The sequence below is a fragment of the Capra hircus genome, chromosome 6, assembly GCF_001704415.2.
Source record: "Capra hircus breed San Clemente chromosome 6, ASM170441v1, whole genome shotgun sequence".
NCBI classification, from domain to species: Eukaryota; Metazoa; Chordata; class Mammalia; order Artiodactyla; family Bovidae; genus Capra; species Capra hircus.
In genome coordinates this window covers 22,129,710-22,145,464 of record NC_030813.1, presented here as the reverse complement: position 1 = coordinate 22,145,464, position 15,755 = coordinate 22,129,710, and the positions used below count along the sequence as shown (strand labels likewise).

Genomic DNA, 15,755 nt, shown 5'->3' with positions numbered 1-15,755 from the left:
ACATGGGATCCAAGAAATGCTTCTCAGAGACTCACTTTTTCACCTATTTTCTCAGTAGACTGAATCAGTGCTGATTTCATAATCATCTCTGAGTTCTTTGAATTACCTAACATAATAGATGGTGGATAAATATCTAATCCCATTAACTGCTGGGTTTTAAACACATACAAAATGTTTTCACATTGTATGAGGACTCCAGGCAACCATGACTTTCTACTTAGCAGAGTTTTTCTTCGCTATCACTTTGGATATAATGGAGTATAAAAAGTGAAAAAGCAAACTGCTACCGTGAAAGATACGAGACATTGTCAGAATACCATGGTTAATAATTCTGCTACTTTCTGAGTATGTGTCCTTTGTCAAGATCCTTAACCTCTCTAAGCCTCAGTTTTCTTATCTGAAAAAGGTGGTTATAAATTCAAATGAGATAAGAGAAAATGAAAGTATAACACAAAATGTAAAGGAGTATCCAGATGATATTATTATTACTGTTATTAGAAGGACTACAGATCAGGTCTTCCTGTTACTGGCCATCTCAGCTCTATAAACAGGAGTTCCAAATCTCCTCCTTCATCTTCCCTTTAGCACCTAAAATGTTGGCTTTTGTACTTTAGTAAACACATATGCATGGGAATGTTTTAAAAAACAAAGATAAACACTGTATGATTTCACTTATAAGTGGAATCTAAAACAAACTAATGAATATAACAAAAAAGAAACAGACAGACATGGAGAACAAACTAGTGGTTACCAGTGGTGAGAGGGAAGAGGGAGGGGCAATATAAGGGTAGCAGATTAAGAGGTACAAACTACTACGTATAAAACCAACAAGCTACAATGATATATTGTACAGCACAGGGAAAATAGCCAACATATCATAATAGCTATAAATGGAATATAACTTTTAAAAATTGTGAATCACTATGTTATATACCTGAAGCTTATATAATATTGTATATCAACTATACCTCTCTAAAATAAAAGTCAGATAACAAGTGTTGACAATGATTTGGAGAAATAGGATCCTCCTCTACTGCTGGTGATAATGTTAAATGATACAGCCACTTTGGAAAACAATCTGGCAGTTCCTGGAATGATTTAACAGTTACCAGATGACCTAGCAATTTTACTCTTAGGTATATTCCCAAGAAAATATATGTCCACACAGAAACCTATAAACAAATATTTATAGCAGCATTATTAATAATAGCCAAAAGGGAGATAACCAAAGAATGGATAAGCAAAATGTGGTACACCTACACAATGGAATATTATCCAGCCATTAAAAATACATGCTATGATAAACCTTGAAAACATAATACTAAATGAAAAAAGCCAATCACAAAAGATTACATATTATCCACTTATGTGAAAGTATATAATAGGGAAATCTACAGAGACAGAAAGTAGATTAGTATTTGCGTTTGGGGAGGACACAAAGATTTTAGCAACAAGGCATGGGGTTTCTTTTTAAGGTGACGAAAATGTTCCAAAACCATAGCGATAGTTATTCATATCTGTGAATACACCAAAAGCACTGAAATGTATACTTTAAATAAACAAATAGTTTATGAATAGTATGATATGTGAATAATAAATTTGATTTAAAACAAAAACAAAACACACACACACAGATAAACAAGCCAAAAAATTTAACAAGTAAATATTAAAGGAACAAAAGGGTTAGAAATACCAGTCATTGAAAGTCTAGAATTTAGACATATGGAACAAAAAAATATCAGGCCCCAATTTTTGAGAAAATGTTAATTGGAAGTGTAGGTGGCACAACACAGAAACAATTTGAATCATTTCTCAGTAAAATAATACCACGTTATGCTAAGGCAGGATATCTGGGTTCAAGAACTAGGTTAGCTACTGACTTATCTACAGACACCCAGGTAGTCTGCCCACCCACCACTCTCATCTTTCAGTTTCTTGATCTCCTTGGCTCCTATGATCCTTTTTCCACCCTATCTTAGCTACACACTCAGGAGGCCACAAACATCAAATGGCCACTCAATTCTGCCCAGTTATGCTACTATGTTTCTCTAGTATTGCTACAGACTGAATATTTGTATCTCCTCAAAATCCATATGTAGAAATCCTAACCCCCAATGTGATGGTGGTATTAGGAGGTGGGCCTTTGGGAGGTGATTAGTTCATGAGGGCAGAGCACACATGGATGTGATCAGTGCTCTTATAAAAGAGACCCAGAGAGCTCCCTTGCCTTTTTCAGACGTATATGAACCAAGAATTGAGCCCTCACCAGACACTGAATCTGCTGGCACCTTGATATTGAACCTCTCAGCATCTAGAACCATGAGAAAAAAATTCTGTTTGTAAGACAATCTTTTGTATCTTTTGTTGTTGTTATAGCAGCCTGGACAAACTAAGACAAGTATGACTGCCTTCTGTGTTCAAAATGACTATTTTTATATCTTCTCTTCACCTCTTAAAACTTTCATCCAAATGTTCCTTCTCCTACTGATGAACTGCAGGCTGATCACTGAATCCACGCCTGTATCTGCATCTCTACCTATACTCGCTGCCTTTCTTCTCATTACTATGTTTTATGTTCATGTTCCTAGGTCGACATTTCTACATATTCCCTGGATTCAATTCCCTCTCACTTTCTCAGAGACCCCACTTTTAAGATACACATTTCTCTCTTATACAATATTTTCTCCCTCTACACTGGATCACTCCAATTAGCTTAAAAAATACTTAAGCATCTCCATGTTTAAGAATTTTACTTCAACCCCACATATGCCATTTCTCAGTTCTTCTTCATAGTGAAGTATCTTGAGATATCCACAGAGCTACGTCCATTTCTTCACATCACACATACTCTTTATTGCGCTTACCAAAACTCAGCAGTCATTTATTTTACATTACCTCTCAGCATGTGACAGTACCATTAGCCATGCTTTGTCATTTTGGCTTTTCAAGTCACCACATGCTTTGGGTTTTCTTCCTATCCCAGTGCCTACTCCTCCATCTCCTTTGCTTGCTTCTTCTCCTCTATTTTACCTCTAATCACTGGAATGCTCTCTATGAACACATTTTCCCTAGGCAGTTTTATCTACTAATACATGCTGATGTCTCTCAACTTTGTATCTTTGGTCCCATATACAGAACTCAAAACTCAGAACTTATGTTAGATTTTTAATAAGCAGATCAAATGCAAGGCGAGCAAAATAAAAATACTCCCCCTCTACACATTTTCCTCCCAAGTCTTTACTATTTGGTAAATGGAACAGTGTTAGTTGCTCAGTCGTGTCTGATTATTTGCAACCCCATGGACTGTAGCCCACCAGGTTCATCTCTCCATGGCATTTTCCAGGCAAGAATACAGGAGTGGCATTCCCTTCTCCAGGGAGGGGATCTTCCTGACTCAGGGACTGAACCCAGGTCTCCTGCATTGCAGGCAGATTCTTTGGTAAGTGGAAAAATCAGGCACTACAGCTCAATCAGTCCTGGGTGTTCTTTGGAAGGAATGATGCTAAAGCTGAAACTCCAGTACTTTGGCCACCTCATGCAAAGTGTTGACTCATTGGAAAAGACTCTAATGCTGGGAGGGATTGGGGGCAGGAGGAGAAGGGGACGACAGAGGATGAGATGGCTGGATGGCATCACTGACTCGATGGACATGAGTTTGAGTGAACTCCAGGAGTTGGTGTTGGACAGGGAGGCCTGGCTTGCTGCAATTCATGGGGTCGCAAAGAGTCGGACATGACTGAGCAACTGAACTGAACTGACTGAAAACTCAATACAAAAATCCAGAAGCTTCTTTCTCTCACTCCTGTTATTTAAAACATCATCAAGTCTGTAGGTTCTGCCTCCAAATATATCTCACACCCAAAGATGTGATTTATACCATATTAGCCAAAACTATGATCATTCCTTCCTGGATTGCCACATTCTGCTCCTACTCTTGCTCCCCATCCCCTATGGCCCATTTACCACATAAAAAGTGGAACAAATCTTTATACAATAAACCAGATTGTATTTCTCCCTACCATAAAAACTCCCTGTTTCTCATCACACTTTTAATAAATAAATTCCTAGCTTATGGGTAGATCCCCATGACCAATTCAAAGCCCTACATGCTTGGGCCCCTACCTATCCTTTCCAAGCTCATCTTGTTCCACTTTTTCTACCTTCCAGCTACAGCATTCTTAATGATGTTCTTTGAAACAGTCAAGTTCTTTCCTACCTTGGGTTTTTGCAATTGTAGTTTCTTTTATCTGCAATATTCTGATCCCCAGTATTTCCATGGCTGGCTTTTTTATGTCACTGAGGTCTCAGCACAAACATCAACTCTTCAGAGAGGGCTTCCCTAACCAATCAATCTAAAGTAACCGCTCCCTGAGGTCCTCTCACTTCACACTGTTTTACTTCTTCACTGCACTCACCATTATCCAAGTTTCCTTATACTGTTTACCTGTTTATTTTCTATCTTCATTAAAATGTAAGTTCCATGAGACAGGAATCTTGCGTCTTTTTTAACCATAATATTCACAATGCCGGATAAGTCCCCTAAAAATATCTCAGCAAGTCACTGACCTGAGCAAGTCACTCGACCTCTCTAGCTTATATTTGTGGGCTTACTATTGCTAGACTTACCTCTGGGTCTAGAGAATACAAAAGTAAATACGGTGTGGCTCCTTGAAAATCTCACCCATTTATCTCTTTTAAAATATTTACTGGAGGGGGCGGTCCTAAGATGGTAGAGGAATAGGACGGGGAGACACTTTCTTCCCCACAAATTCATCAAAAGAATGTTTCAATGCTGAGTAAATTCTACAAAACAACTTCTGAATGCTGGCAGAGGACATTAGGCACCTAGAAAAGCAGATCATTGTCTTCAAAAACAGTGAACCTCTCTGGGTGTCCCTCAATGTGGAGAAACTTTTCATCTTTAACCTAGATGTTTTATCATCTGTGCTGTATAGATGGAGAAGTTTTGAGGCTACTGTAAAAATAAAACTGAAAACCAGAAGCAGGAGGCTTAAGTCCAAATCCTGAGAACATCAGAGAACTCCTGAATCCAGGGAACATTAATCGATAGGAGCTCATCAAACGCCTCCATACCTACACTGAAACCAAGCACCACCCAAGGGCCAACAAGTTCCAGAGCAAGACATACCACGCAAATTCCCCAGCAACACAGGAACACACCTCTGAGCTTCAATATTCAGACAGCTCAAAGTTACTCCCAAACCATAGACATCTCATAACTCATTACTGGACACTCCATTGCACTCCAGAGAGAAGAAATCCAGCTCCACCCACCAGAACTCCGAGCAAGTTTCTCTAACCAAGAAACCTTGACAAGCCACTGGTACAAACCCACCCACAGCGAGTATACTCCATAATAAAAAGAACTCCACAAATTCCCAGAATACAGAAAGGCCACCCCAAACGCAGCAATATAACCAAGATGAGGAAGAGGAATATAACCAAGAGACAGAGGAATACCCAGCAGGTAAAGGAACAGGAGAAATGCCCACCAAACCAAACAAAAGAGGAAGAGATAGGAAATCTACCTGAGAAAGAATTCTGAATAATGACAGTGAAAATGATCCAAAATCTTGAAATCAAAATGCAATCACAGATAAATAGCCTGGAGAAGATGCAAGAAAGGTTTAACAAGGACCTAGAAGAAATAAAAAAGAGTCAATATATAATGAATAATGCGATAAATGAGATCAGAAACACTGTGGAGGCAACAAATAGTAGAATAACGGAGGCAGAAGATAGGATTAGTGAAATAGAAGATAGAATGGTAGAAATAAATGAATCAGAGAGGAAAAGAGAAAAACAAATTAAAAGAAATGAGGACAATCTCAGAGACCTCCAGGACAATATGAAACGCTTCAACATTCGAATTATAGGAGTCCCAGAAGAAGAAGACAAAAAGAAAGACCATGAGAAAATACTTGAGGAGATAATAGTTGAAAACTTCCCTAAAATGGGGAAGCAAATAATCACCCAAGTCCAAGAAACCCAGAGAGTTCCAAACAGGATAAACCCAAGGCGAAACACCCCAAGACACATATTAATCAAATTAACAAAAAGATCAAACACAAAGAACAAATATTAAAAGCAGTAAGGGAAAAACAGCAAATAACACACAAAGGGATTCCCATAAGGATAACTGCAGATCTCTCAATAGAAACGCTTCAGGCCAGGAGGGAATGGCAAGACATACTTAAAGTGATGAAAGAAAATAACCTACAGCCAAGATTACTGTACCCAGCAAGGATCTCATTCAAATGTGAAGGAGAAATCAAAAGCTTTACAGACAAGCAAAAACTGAGAGAATTCAGCACCACCAAACCAGCTCTCCAACGGATGCTAAAGGATATTCTCTAGACAGGAAACACAAAAAGGGCGTATAAACCTGAACCCAAAACAATAAAGTAAATGGCAACGGGATCATACTTATCAATAATTACCTTAAACGTAAATGGGTTGAATGCCCCAACCAAAAGGCAAAGACTGGCTGAATGGATACAAAAACAAGATCCTTACATATGCTGCCTACAAGAGACCCACCTCAAAACAGGGGACACATACAGACTGAAAGTGAAGGTCAGAAAAAGATATTCCACGCAAATAGAGACCAAAAGAAAGCAGGAGTAGCAATACTCATATCTGATAAAATAGACTTTAAAACAAAGGCTGTGAAAAGAGACAAAGAAGGCCACTCAGTTCAGTTCAGTTCAGTCGCTCAGTCATGTCTGACTCTTCATGACCCCATGAATCGCAGGACGCCAGGCCTCCCTGTCCATCACCAACTCCCGGAGTTCACTCAGACTCACGTCCATCGAGTCAGTGATGCCATCCAGCCATCTCATCCTCGGTTGTCCCCATCTCCTGCGCCCAATCCCTCCCAGCATCAGAGTCTTTTCCAATGAGTCAACTCTTCACATGAGGTGGCCAAAGTACTGGAGCTTCAGCTTTAGCATCATTCGTTCCAAAGAAATCCCAGGGTTGATCTCCTTCAGAATGGACTGGTTGGATCTCCTTGCAGTCCAAGGGACTCTCAAGAGTCTTCTCCAACACCACAGTTCAAAAGCATCAATTCTTTGGCGCTCAGCCTTCTTCACAGTCCAACTCTCACATCCATACATGACCACAGGAAAAACCATAGCCTTGACTAGACGGACCTTAGTCAGCAAAGTAATGTCTCTGCTTTTGAATATACTATTTAGGTTGGTCATAACTTTTCTTCCAAGGAGTAAGTGTCATTTAATTTCATGGCTGCAATCACCATCTGCAGTGATTTTGGAGCCCCCAAAAATAAAGTCTGACACTGTTTCTACTGTTTCCCCACCTATTTCACATGAAGTGATGGGACTGGATGCTATGATCTTCGTTTTCTGAATGTTGAGCTTTAAGCCAACTTTTTCACTCTCCTCTTTCACTTTCATCAAGAGGCTTTTTAGTACCTCTTCACTTTCTGCCATAAGCGTAGTGTCATCTGCATATCTGAGGTTATTGATATTTCTCCCGGCAATCTTGATTCCAGCTTGTGCTTCTTCCAGCCCAGTGTTTCTCATGATGTACTTTGTATATAAGTTAAATAAGCAGTGTGACAATATACAGCCTTGACGTACTCCTTTTCCTATTTGGAACCAGTCTGTTGTTCCATGTCCAGTTCTAACAGTTGCTTCCTGACCTGCATACAGATTTCTCAAGAGGCAGGTCAGGTGGTCTGGTATTCCCATCTCTCTCCAAATTTTCCACAGTTTATTGTGATCCACACAGTCAAAGCCTTTGGCATAGTCAATAATGAAGAAATAGATGTTTTTCTGGAACTCTCTTGCTTTTTCCATGATCCAGCAGATGTTGGCAATTTGATCTGTGGTTCCTCTCCCTTTTCATCAGGGAGTTCACAGTATTGCTGAAGCCTGGCTTGGAGAATTTTGAGCATTACTTTACTAGCATGTGAGATGAGTGCAATTGTGCAGTAGTTTGAGCATTCTTTTACATTGCCTTTCTTTGGAATTGGAATGAAAACTGACATTTTCCAGTCCTCTGGCCACTGCTAGTTTTCCAAATTTGCTAGCATATTGAGTGCAGCACTTTCACAGCATCATCTTTCAGGATTTGAAATAGCTCAACTGGAATTCCATCACCTCCACTAGCTTTGTTTGTATTGATGCTTTCTAAGGCCCACTTGACTTCACATTCCAAGATGTCTGGCTCAAGATTAGTGATCACATCATCATGATTATCTGGGACGTGAAGATCTTTTTTGTACAGTTCTTCCGTGTATTCTTGCCACCTCTTCTTAATATCTTCTGCTTCTGTTAGGTCCCTACCATTTCTGTCCTTTATCGAGCCCATCTTTGCATGAAATGTTCCCTTGGTATCTCTTATTTTCTTGAAGAGATCTCTAGTCCTTCTCATTCTGTTGTTTTCCTCTATTTCTTTGCATTGATCACTGAAGAAGGCTTTCTTATCTCTTCTTGCTATTCTTTGGAACTCTGCATTCAGATGCTGATATCTTTCCTTTTCTCCTTTGCTTTTCACCTCTCTTCTTTTCACAGCTATTTGTAAGGCCTCCCCAGTCAGCCATTTTGCTTTTTTTGCATTTCTTTTCCATGGGGATGGTCTTGATCCCTGTCTCCTGTACAATGTCACGAACCTCTGCCCATAGTTCACCAGGCACTCTATCTATCAGATCTAGGCCCTTAAATCTATTTCTCACTTCCACTGTATAATCATAAGGGATTTGATTTAGGTCATACCTGAATGGTCTAGTGGTTTTTCCTACTTTCTTCAATTTGAGTCTTAATTTGGTAATCACACTAGGACCACAGCCTTGTCTAACTCAGTGAAACCAAGCCATGCCTGCAGGGCAACCCAAGATGGGCGGGTCATGGTGGAGAGGGCTGACAGAATGTGGTCCACTGGAGAAGGGAATGGCAAGCCACTTCGGTATTCTTGCCTTGAGAATCCCATGAACAGTATGAAAAGGCAAAATGATAGGATACCAAAAGAGGAACTACCTAGGTCATTAGGTGCCCAATATGCTACTGGAGATCAGTGGAGAAATAACTCCAGAAAGAATGAAGGGATGGAGTCAAAGCAAAACCAATACCCAGTTGTGGATGTGACTGGTGGTAGAAGCAAGATCCGATGCTGGAAAGAGCAATATTGCATAGGAACCTGGAATGTCAGGTCCATGAATCAAGGCAAATTGGAAGTGGTCAAACAAGAGATGGCAAGGGTGAACGTCGACATTCTAGGACTCAGCAAACTAAGATGGACTAGAATGGGTGAATTTAACTCAGATGACCATTATATCTACTACTGTGGGCAGGAATCCCTCAGAAGAAATGGAGTAGCCATCATGGTCAACAAAAGAGTCCGAAATGCAGGACTTAGATGCAATCTCAAAAACGACAGTATGATCTCTGTTCATCTCCAAGGCAAACCATTCAATATCACAGTTATCCAAGTCTATACCCCAACCAGTAACGCTGAAGAAACTGAAGTGAACGGTTTTATGAAGACCTACAAGACCTTTTAGAACACCCAAAAAAGATGTCCTTTTCATTATAGAGGACTGGAATGCAAAAGTAGGACGTCAAGGAACACCTGGAGTAACAGGCAAATTTGGCCTTGGAAGGAGGAATGAAGCAGGGCAAAGACTAATAGAGTTCTGCCAAGAAAATGCACCGGTTTAGCAAACACCCTCTTCCAACAACACAAGAGAAGACTCTACACATGGACATCATCAGATGGTCAACACCGAAATCAGATTGATTATATTCTTTGCAGCCAAAGATGGAGAAGCTCTATACAGTCAACAAAACAAGAAGGCCACTACATAATGATCAAAGGATCAATCCAAGAAGAAGATATAACAATTATAAATATATATGCACCCAACATAGGAGCACCACAATATGTAAGGCAAATGCTAACAAGTATGAAAGGGGACATTAACAATAACACAATAATAGTGGGAGACTTTAATACCCCACTCACATCTATGGACAGATCAACTAAACAGAAAATTAACAAAGAAACACAAACTTTAAATGATACAATAGACCAGTTAGACCTAATTGATATCTATAGAACATTTCACCCCAAAACAATGAATTTCACCTTTTTTCTCAAGTGCTCACGGAACCTTCTCCAGGATAGATCACATTCTGGGCCATAAATCTAACCTTGATAAATTCAAAAAAATTTAAATCATTCCAAGCATCTTTTCTGACCATAATGCATTAAGATTAGATCTCAATTACAGGAGAAAAACTATTAAAAATTCCAACATATGGAGGCTAAACAACACGCTTCTGAATAGCCAGCAAATCACAGAAGAAATCAAAATATGCACAGAAATGAATGAAAATGAAAACACAACAACCCCAAACCTGTGGGACACTATAAAAGCAGTGTTAAGGGGAAAGTTCATAGCAATACAGGCATACCTCAAGAAACAAGAAAAAAGTCAAATGAATAACCTAACTCTACACCTAAAGCTACTAGAAAAGGAAGAAATGGAGAACCCCAGTTAGTAGAAGGAAAGAAATCTTAAAAATTGGGGCAGAAATAAATGCAAAAGAAACAAAAGAGACCATAGCAAAAATCAACAAAGCCAAAAGCTGGTTCTCTGAAAGGATAAATAAAATTGACAAACCATTAGCCAGACTCATCAAAAAACAAAAGGAGAAAAATCAAATCAATAAAATTAGAAATGAAATTGGAGAGATCACAACAGACAACACAGAAATACAAAGGATCATTAAGAGACTACTATCAGCAATTATATGCCAATAAAATGGACAACGTGGAAGAAATGGACAAATTCTTAGAAAAGTACAACTTTCCAAAACTGAACCGGAAAGAAACAGAAAATCTTAACAGACCCATCACAAGCACGGAAATTGAAACTGTAATCAGAAATCTTCCAGGAAACAAAAGCCCAGGTCCAGACGGCTTCACAGCTGAATTCTACCAAAAATTTCGAGAAGAGCTAACACCTATCCTACTCAAACTCTTCCAGAAAATTGCAGAGGAAGGTAAACTTCCAAACTCATTCTATGAGGCCACCATCACCCTAATACCAAAACCTGACAAAGATGCCACACAAAAAAAGAAAACTACAGGCCAATATCACTGATGAATATAGATGCAAAAATCCTTAACAAAATTCTAGCAATCAGAATCCAACAACACATTAAAAAGATCATACACCATGACCAAGTGGGCTTTATCCTAGGGATGCAAGGATTCTTCAATATCTGCAAATCAATCAAAGTAATACACCACACTAACAAATTGAAAAATAAAAGCCATATGATTATCTCAATAGATGCAGAGAAGGCCTTTGACAAAATTCAACATCCATTTATGATTAAAACTCTTCAGAAAGCAGGAATAGAAGGAACATATCTCAACATAATAAAAGCTATATATGACAAACCCACAGCAAACATTATCCTCAATGGTGAAAAATTGAAAGCATTTCCCCTAAAGTCAGGAACAAGACAAGGGTGCCCACTTTCACTGCTACTATTCAACATAGTTCTGGAAGTTTTGGCCACAGCAATCAGAGCAGAAAAATAAATAAAAGGAATCCAAATTGGAAAAGAAGAAGTAAAACTCTCAGTGTTTGCAGATGACATGATCCTCTACATAGAAAACCCTAAAGACTCCACCAGAAAATTACTAGAGCTAATCAATGAATATAGTAAAGTTGCAGGATATAAAATCAACACACAGAAATCCCCTGCATTCCTATACACTAATAATGAGAAAGTAGAAAAAGAAATTAAGGAAACAATTCCATTCACCATTGCAATGAAAATAATAAAATACTTAGGAATATATCTACCTAAAGAAACTAAAGACCTATATATAGAAAACTATACAACACTGAAAAAAAGAAATCAAGAGGACACTAATAGATGGAGAAATATACCATGTTCATGGATCAGAAGAATCAATATAGTGAAAATGAATATACTACCCAAAGCAATCTACAGATTCAATGAAATCCCTATCAAGCTACCAACGGTATTTTTCACAGAGCTAGAACAAATGATTTCAAGATTTGTATGGAAACACAAAAGCCTCGAATAGCCAAAGCAATCTTGAGAAAGAAGAATGGAACTGGAGGAATCAACCTGCCTGACTTCAGGCTCTATTACAAAGCCAGTCATCAAGACAGTATGGTACTGGCACAAAGACAGAAATATAGATCAATGGAACAAAATAGAAAGCCAAGAGATAAATCCACACACCTATGGACACCTTATCTTCGACAAAGGAAGCAAGAATATACGATGGATTAAAGAAAATCTCTTTAACAAGTGGTGCTGGGAAAACTGGTCAACCACTTGTAAAAGAATGAAACTAGATCACTTTCTAACACCATACACAAAAATAAACTCAAAATGGATTAAAGATCTAAACGTAAGACCAGAAACTATAAAACTCCTAGAGGAGAACATAGGCAAAACACTCTCTGACATAAATCACAGCAGGATCCTCTATGATCCACCTCTCAGAATACTGGAAATAAAAGCCAAAATAAAAAAATGGGATCTAATTAAAATTAAAAGCTTCTGCACAACAAAGGAAACCATAGGCAAGGTGAAAAGACAGCCTTCAGAATGGGAGAAAATGATAGCAAATGAAGCAACTGACAAACAACTAATCTCAAAAGTATACAAGCAACTTATGCAGCTCAAGTCCAGAAAAATAAACAACCCAATCAAAAAATGGGCCAATGAACTAAATAGACATTTCTCCAAAGAAGACATACAGATGGCTAACAAACACATGAAAAGATGCTCAACATCACTCATTATTAGAGAAATGCAAATCAAAACCACAATGAGGTACCATTTCACACCAGTCAGAATGGCTTCGATCCAAAAGTCTACAAGCAATAAATGCTGGAGAGGGTGTGGAGAAAAGGGAACCCTCTTACTGTTGGTGGGAATGCAAACTAGTACAGCCACTATGGAAAACAGTGTGGAGATTCCTTAAAAAATTGCAAATAGAACTGCCTTATGACCCAGCAATCCCACTTCTGGGCATACACACCGAGGAAACCAGAACTGAAAGAGACATGTGTACCCCAATGTTCATCGCAGCACTGTTTATAATAGGACATGGAAACAACCTAGATGTCCATCAGCAGATGAATGGATAAGAAAGCTGTGGTACATATACACAATGGAGTATTACTCAGCCATTAAAAAGAATACATTTGAATCAGTTCTAATGAGGTGGATGAAACTGGAGCCTATTATACAGAGTGAAGTAAGCCAGAAAGAAAAACACCAATACAGTATACTAACACATACATATGGAATTTAGAAAGATGATAATGATAACCCTGTATGCGAGACAGCAAAAGAGACACAGATGTTTAGAACGGACTTTTGGACTCTGTGGGAGAGGGAGAGGGTGGGATGATTTGGGAGAATGGCATTGAAACATGTATACTATCATGTAAGAAACGAATCACCAGTCTATGTTCGATACAGGATACAGGTTCCTTGGGGCTGGTGCACGGGGATGATCCAGAGAGATGATATGGGGTGGGAGGTGGGAAGGGGGTTCAGGATTGGGAACTCATGTACACCCATGGCTGATTCATGTCAATGTATGGCAAAACCAATACAGTATTGTAAAGAAAAATAAAATTAAAATAAAAATTAAAAAAAGTATTTACTGAATGTATTTACTGTATACCGTACTATGTTCCAGTGTGTTGTGCTTAGTTGCTCAGTGGTGTCCAACTCTTTGTGACCCCATGGACTGTAGCCCACCAGGCTCCTCTCTTCATGGGATTTTCCAAGAAAGAATACTGAAGTGGGTTGCAGTGCCCTACTCCAGGTGAGCTTCTCAATCCAGGGATCGAACCCAGGTATCCCACATTGTACGCAGATTCTTTACCATCTGAGCCTCCAGGGAAGCCTATGTTCCAGGGACAGGGAAGTACTATGTTCCAGGGACTGCCTAATCTCAGTGTTTAGTTCCCTCTTCAGTAAAATGGAGCTTTGTTAACCAAATTTATCTCACAGGTTGTATAAACAGGATGAGTATGAAAATAATGTACAAGATGGGAAGTGCAATAAAAATGTTACTTTATATATTGCTATTACTGCACCCGCCTCTGTCCTTTTGTCTGGTATTGGGCAGGAGTTAAAACAAGAGTCAACTGACAAAACCAGCGGTATAAATTCTAGTACTCACAGAAGGTAGTAAATATGAATATCGATTTCATAAGCACAGTGACCAAAACGTCTGGGGCTTGAATTCTTTACACGTGAGAGTAACGTGTTAATTTCCCATACTTCTGTTGCACAAACAACAATACTATTTATTCTTATGGAAAATTATTTAGTGGGGTCTGATCTCTCTCGGTGCGACCCAAGCTAATCTTTCCTCTCCATCATCCCATCTGATCTTTTATAGACTACAAGACACACACACACAGAGGCGTCGGGGACCAGGCGCAGGCCTCTCACAAGGACTCCTTCCTACACGATACCGCCTGACACATGGTACCTGTGCAACAACAGCCCTCAATCCTTCAAAAGCACTGATCTGAAGGGCTTGTCCACGGCGATCAAAGCCGACAAGAAACAGGCAGGGTGAGGGGCGCGGGAGGAGGGAGGTGAGCCTTCCAGTATCAGCAACCAATCCTGGAGCACACCTCCAATCACAGGAGCTTGCGAACGTTCATTTGCAGATATTCACCATCTGTACGAGTCTGCACTTAATAAAATTAATTTTTCTGTCAGTCTTGACTGACAAACCTCTTCTTTCTTATCTGCGAGTACTCTGTAAAATGAGAGAAAGAAATGGAAGAGGAACGGAGAGAATAAAGAGAGACACGTGGGGTGAGGGATCAAAGAAACGAGTCAGAAAGACGAGAGAAGAAACAAACATCTGTGGCTGTTTTCCCAGAGCCCGGCAAAGGAGCAGACGTACGTTCCTTAGAGCGAAGGGGGCGGGAAGGCGTTCCTGGGCGCCACTGGAGGGGAAAGACGGCGAGAAACGAGGGACTAGTGCCGAAAGGGAGAGTAAAGACAAATGGGCTGTACCTACAATCCCTACAGCAGCTCCCGCTGCCCAGGGAGCGACGCGGGAGCACAGCAACCGCCGCCGGGCCCACGCGCAGCCCTGAGGCAAACGCTGCAGGTTGCCAGAGTATGGGCGGGGCTAACGCGAGGGGGCGGGGCTGCCGACTGCGGGCTGAGTTGACGCGTTTAATTGGCGTCATGGTCGCCCCAGCCTTAGGAGCCGGAGGTTTCTGGGGTCCTCTGGAACCGCCTGGTGTGTTTTCAGTTTATTCTACCCGTTCCACGTCTCTTCAGAGTATTGACTTATTGTGTTGTAAAAGTCCGGAGATGGAGTTGACCTCAGAGGGCCGATAAGCCAAAAAACAACGCCAGGGGATGCATGTGCCGGAAGTACCTTGTCAAAACTTTAGTCGGTGTTTCCCTTTACGTCTAGTACAGCCTTAAAAGGAGCAGTTTCTGGGGTTAGGACTGCGCTCAAAGTTCAGCACTGCCGCTTTGTAGCTTTGGGACCACAGGCAAATATATAATCTCTCTGAGCTTTGGGGTTTTCTTCTCTGTAAAGGATGTGGTGGTGGTGTGAGAATAAATTGATAAGTGGCAAGTGTCTGGAACAGAACTTAATACAAAATAAACATTCAATATCCTATTATCAGCGTAAAACCTTTGCTTTGTCTCCCCGCC

The 15,755-nt window shown here is 40.0% G+C and overlaps 1 protein-coding gene across 1 annotated transcript in view; it reads right to left on the bottom strand.

The window, feature by feature from the left end:
- The window catches only part of LOC102174639 (sodium/hydrogen exchanger 9B1), an 82,586-nt gene extending 67,312 nt beyond the window's left edge, over window positions 1–15,274 (bottom strand). The window contains exon 1 of the mRNA XM_005681361.3: window positions 15,096–15,274. Coding sequence (XP_005681418.2) covers window positions 15,096–15,274 — 179 coding nt within the window. The remainder of the gene's footprint in view (window positions 1–15,095) is intronic.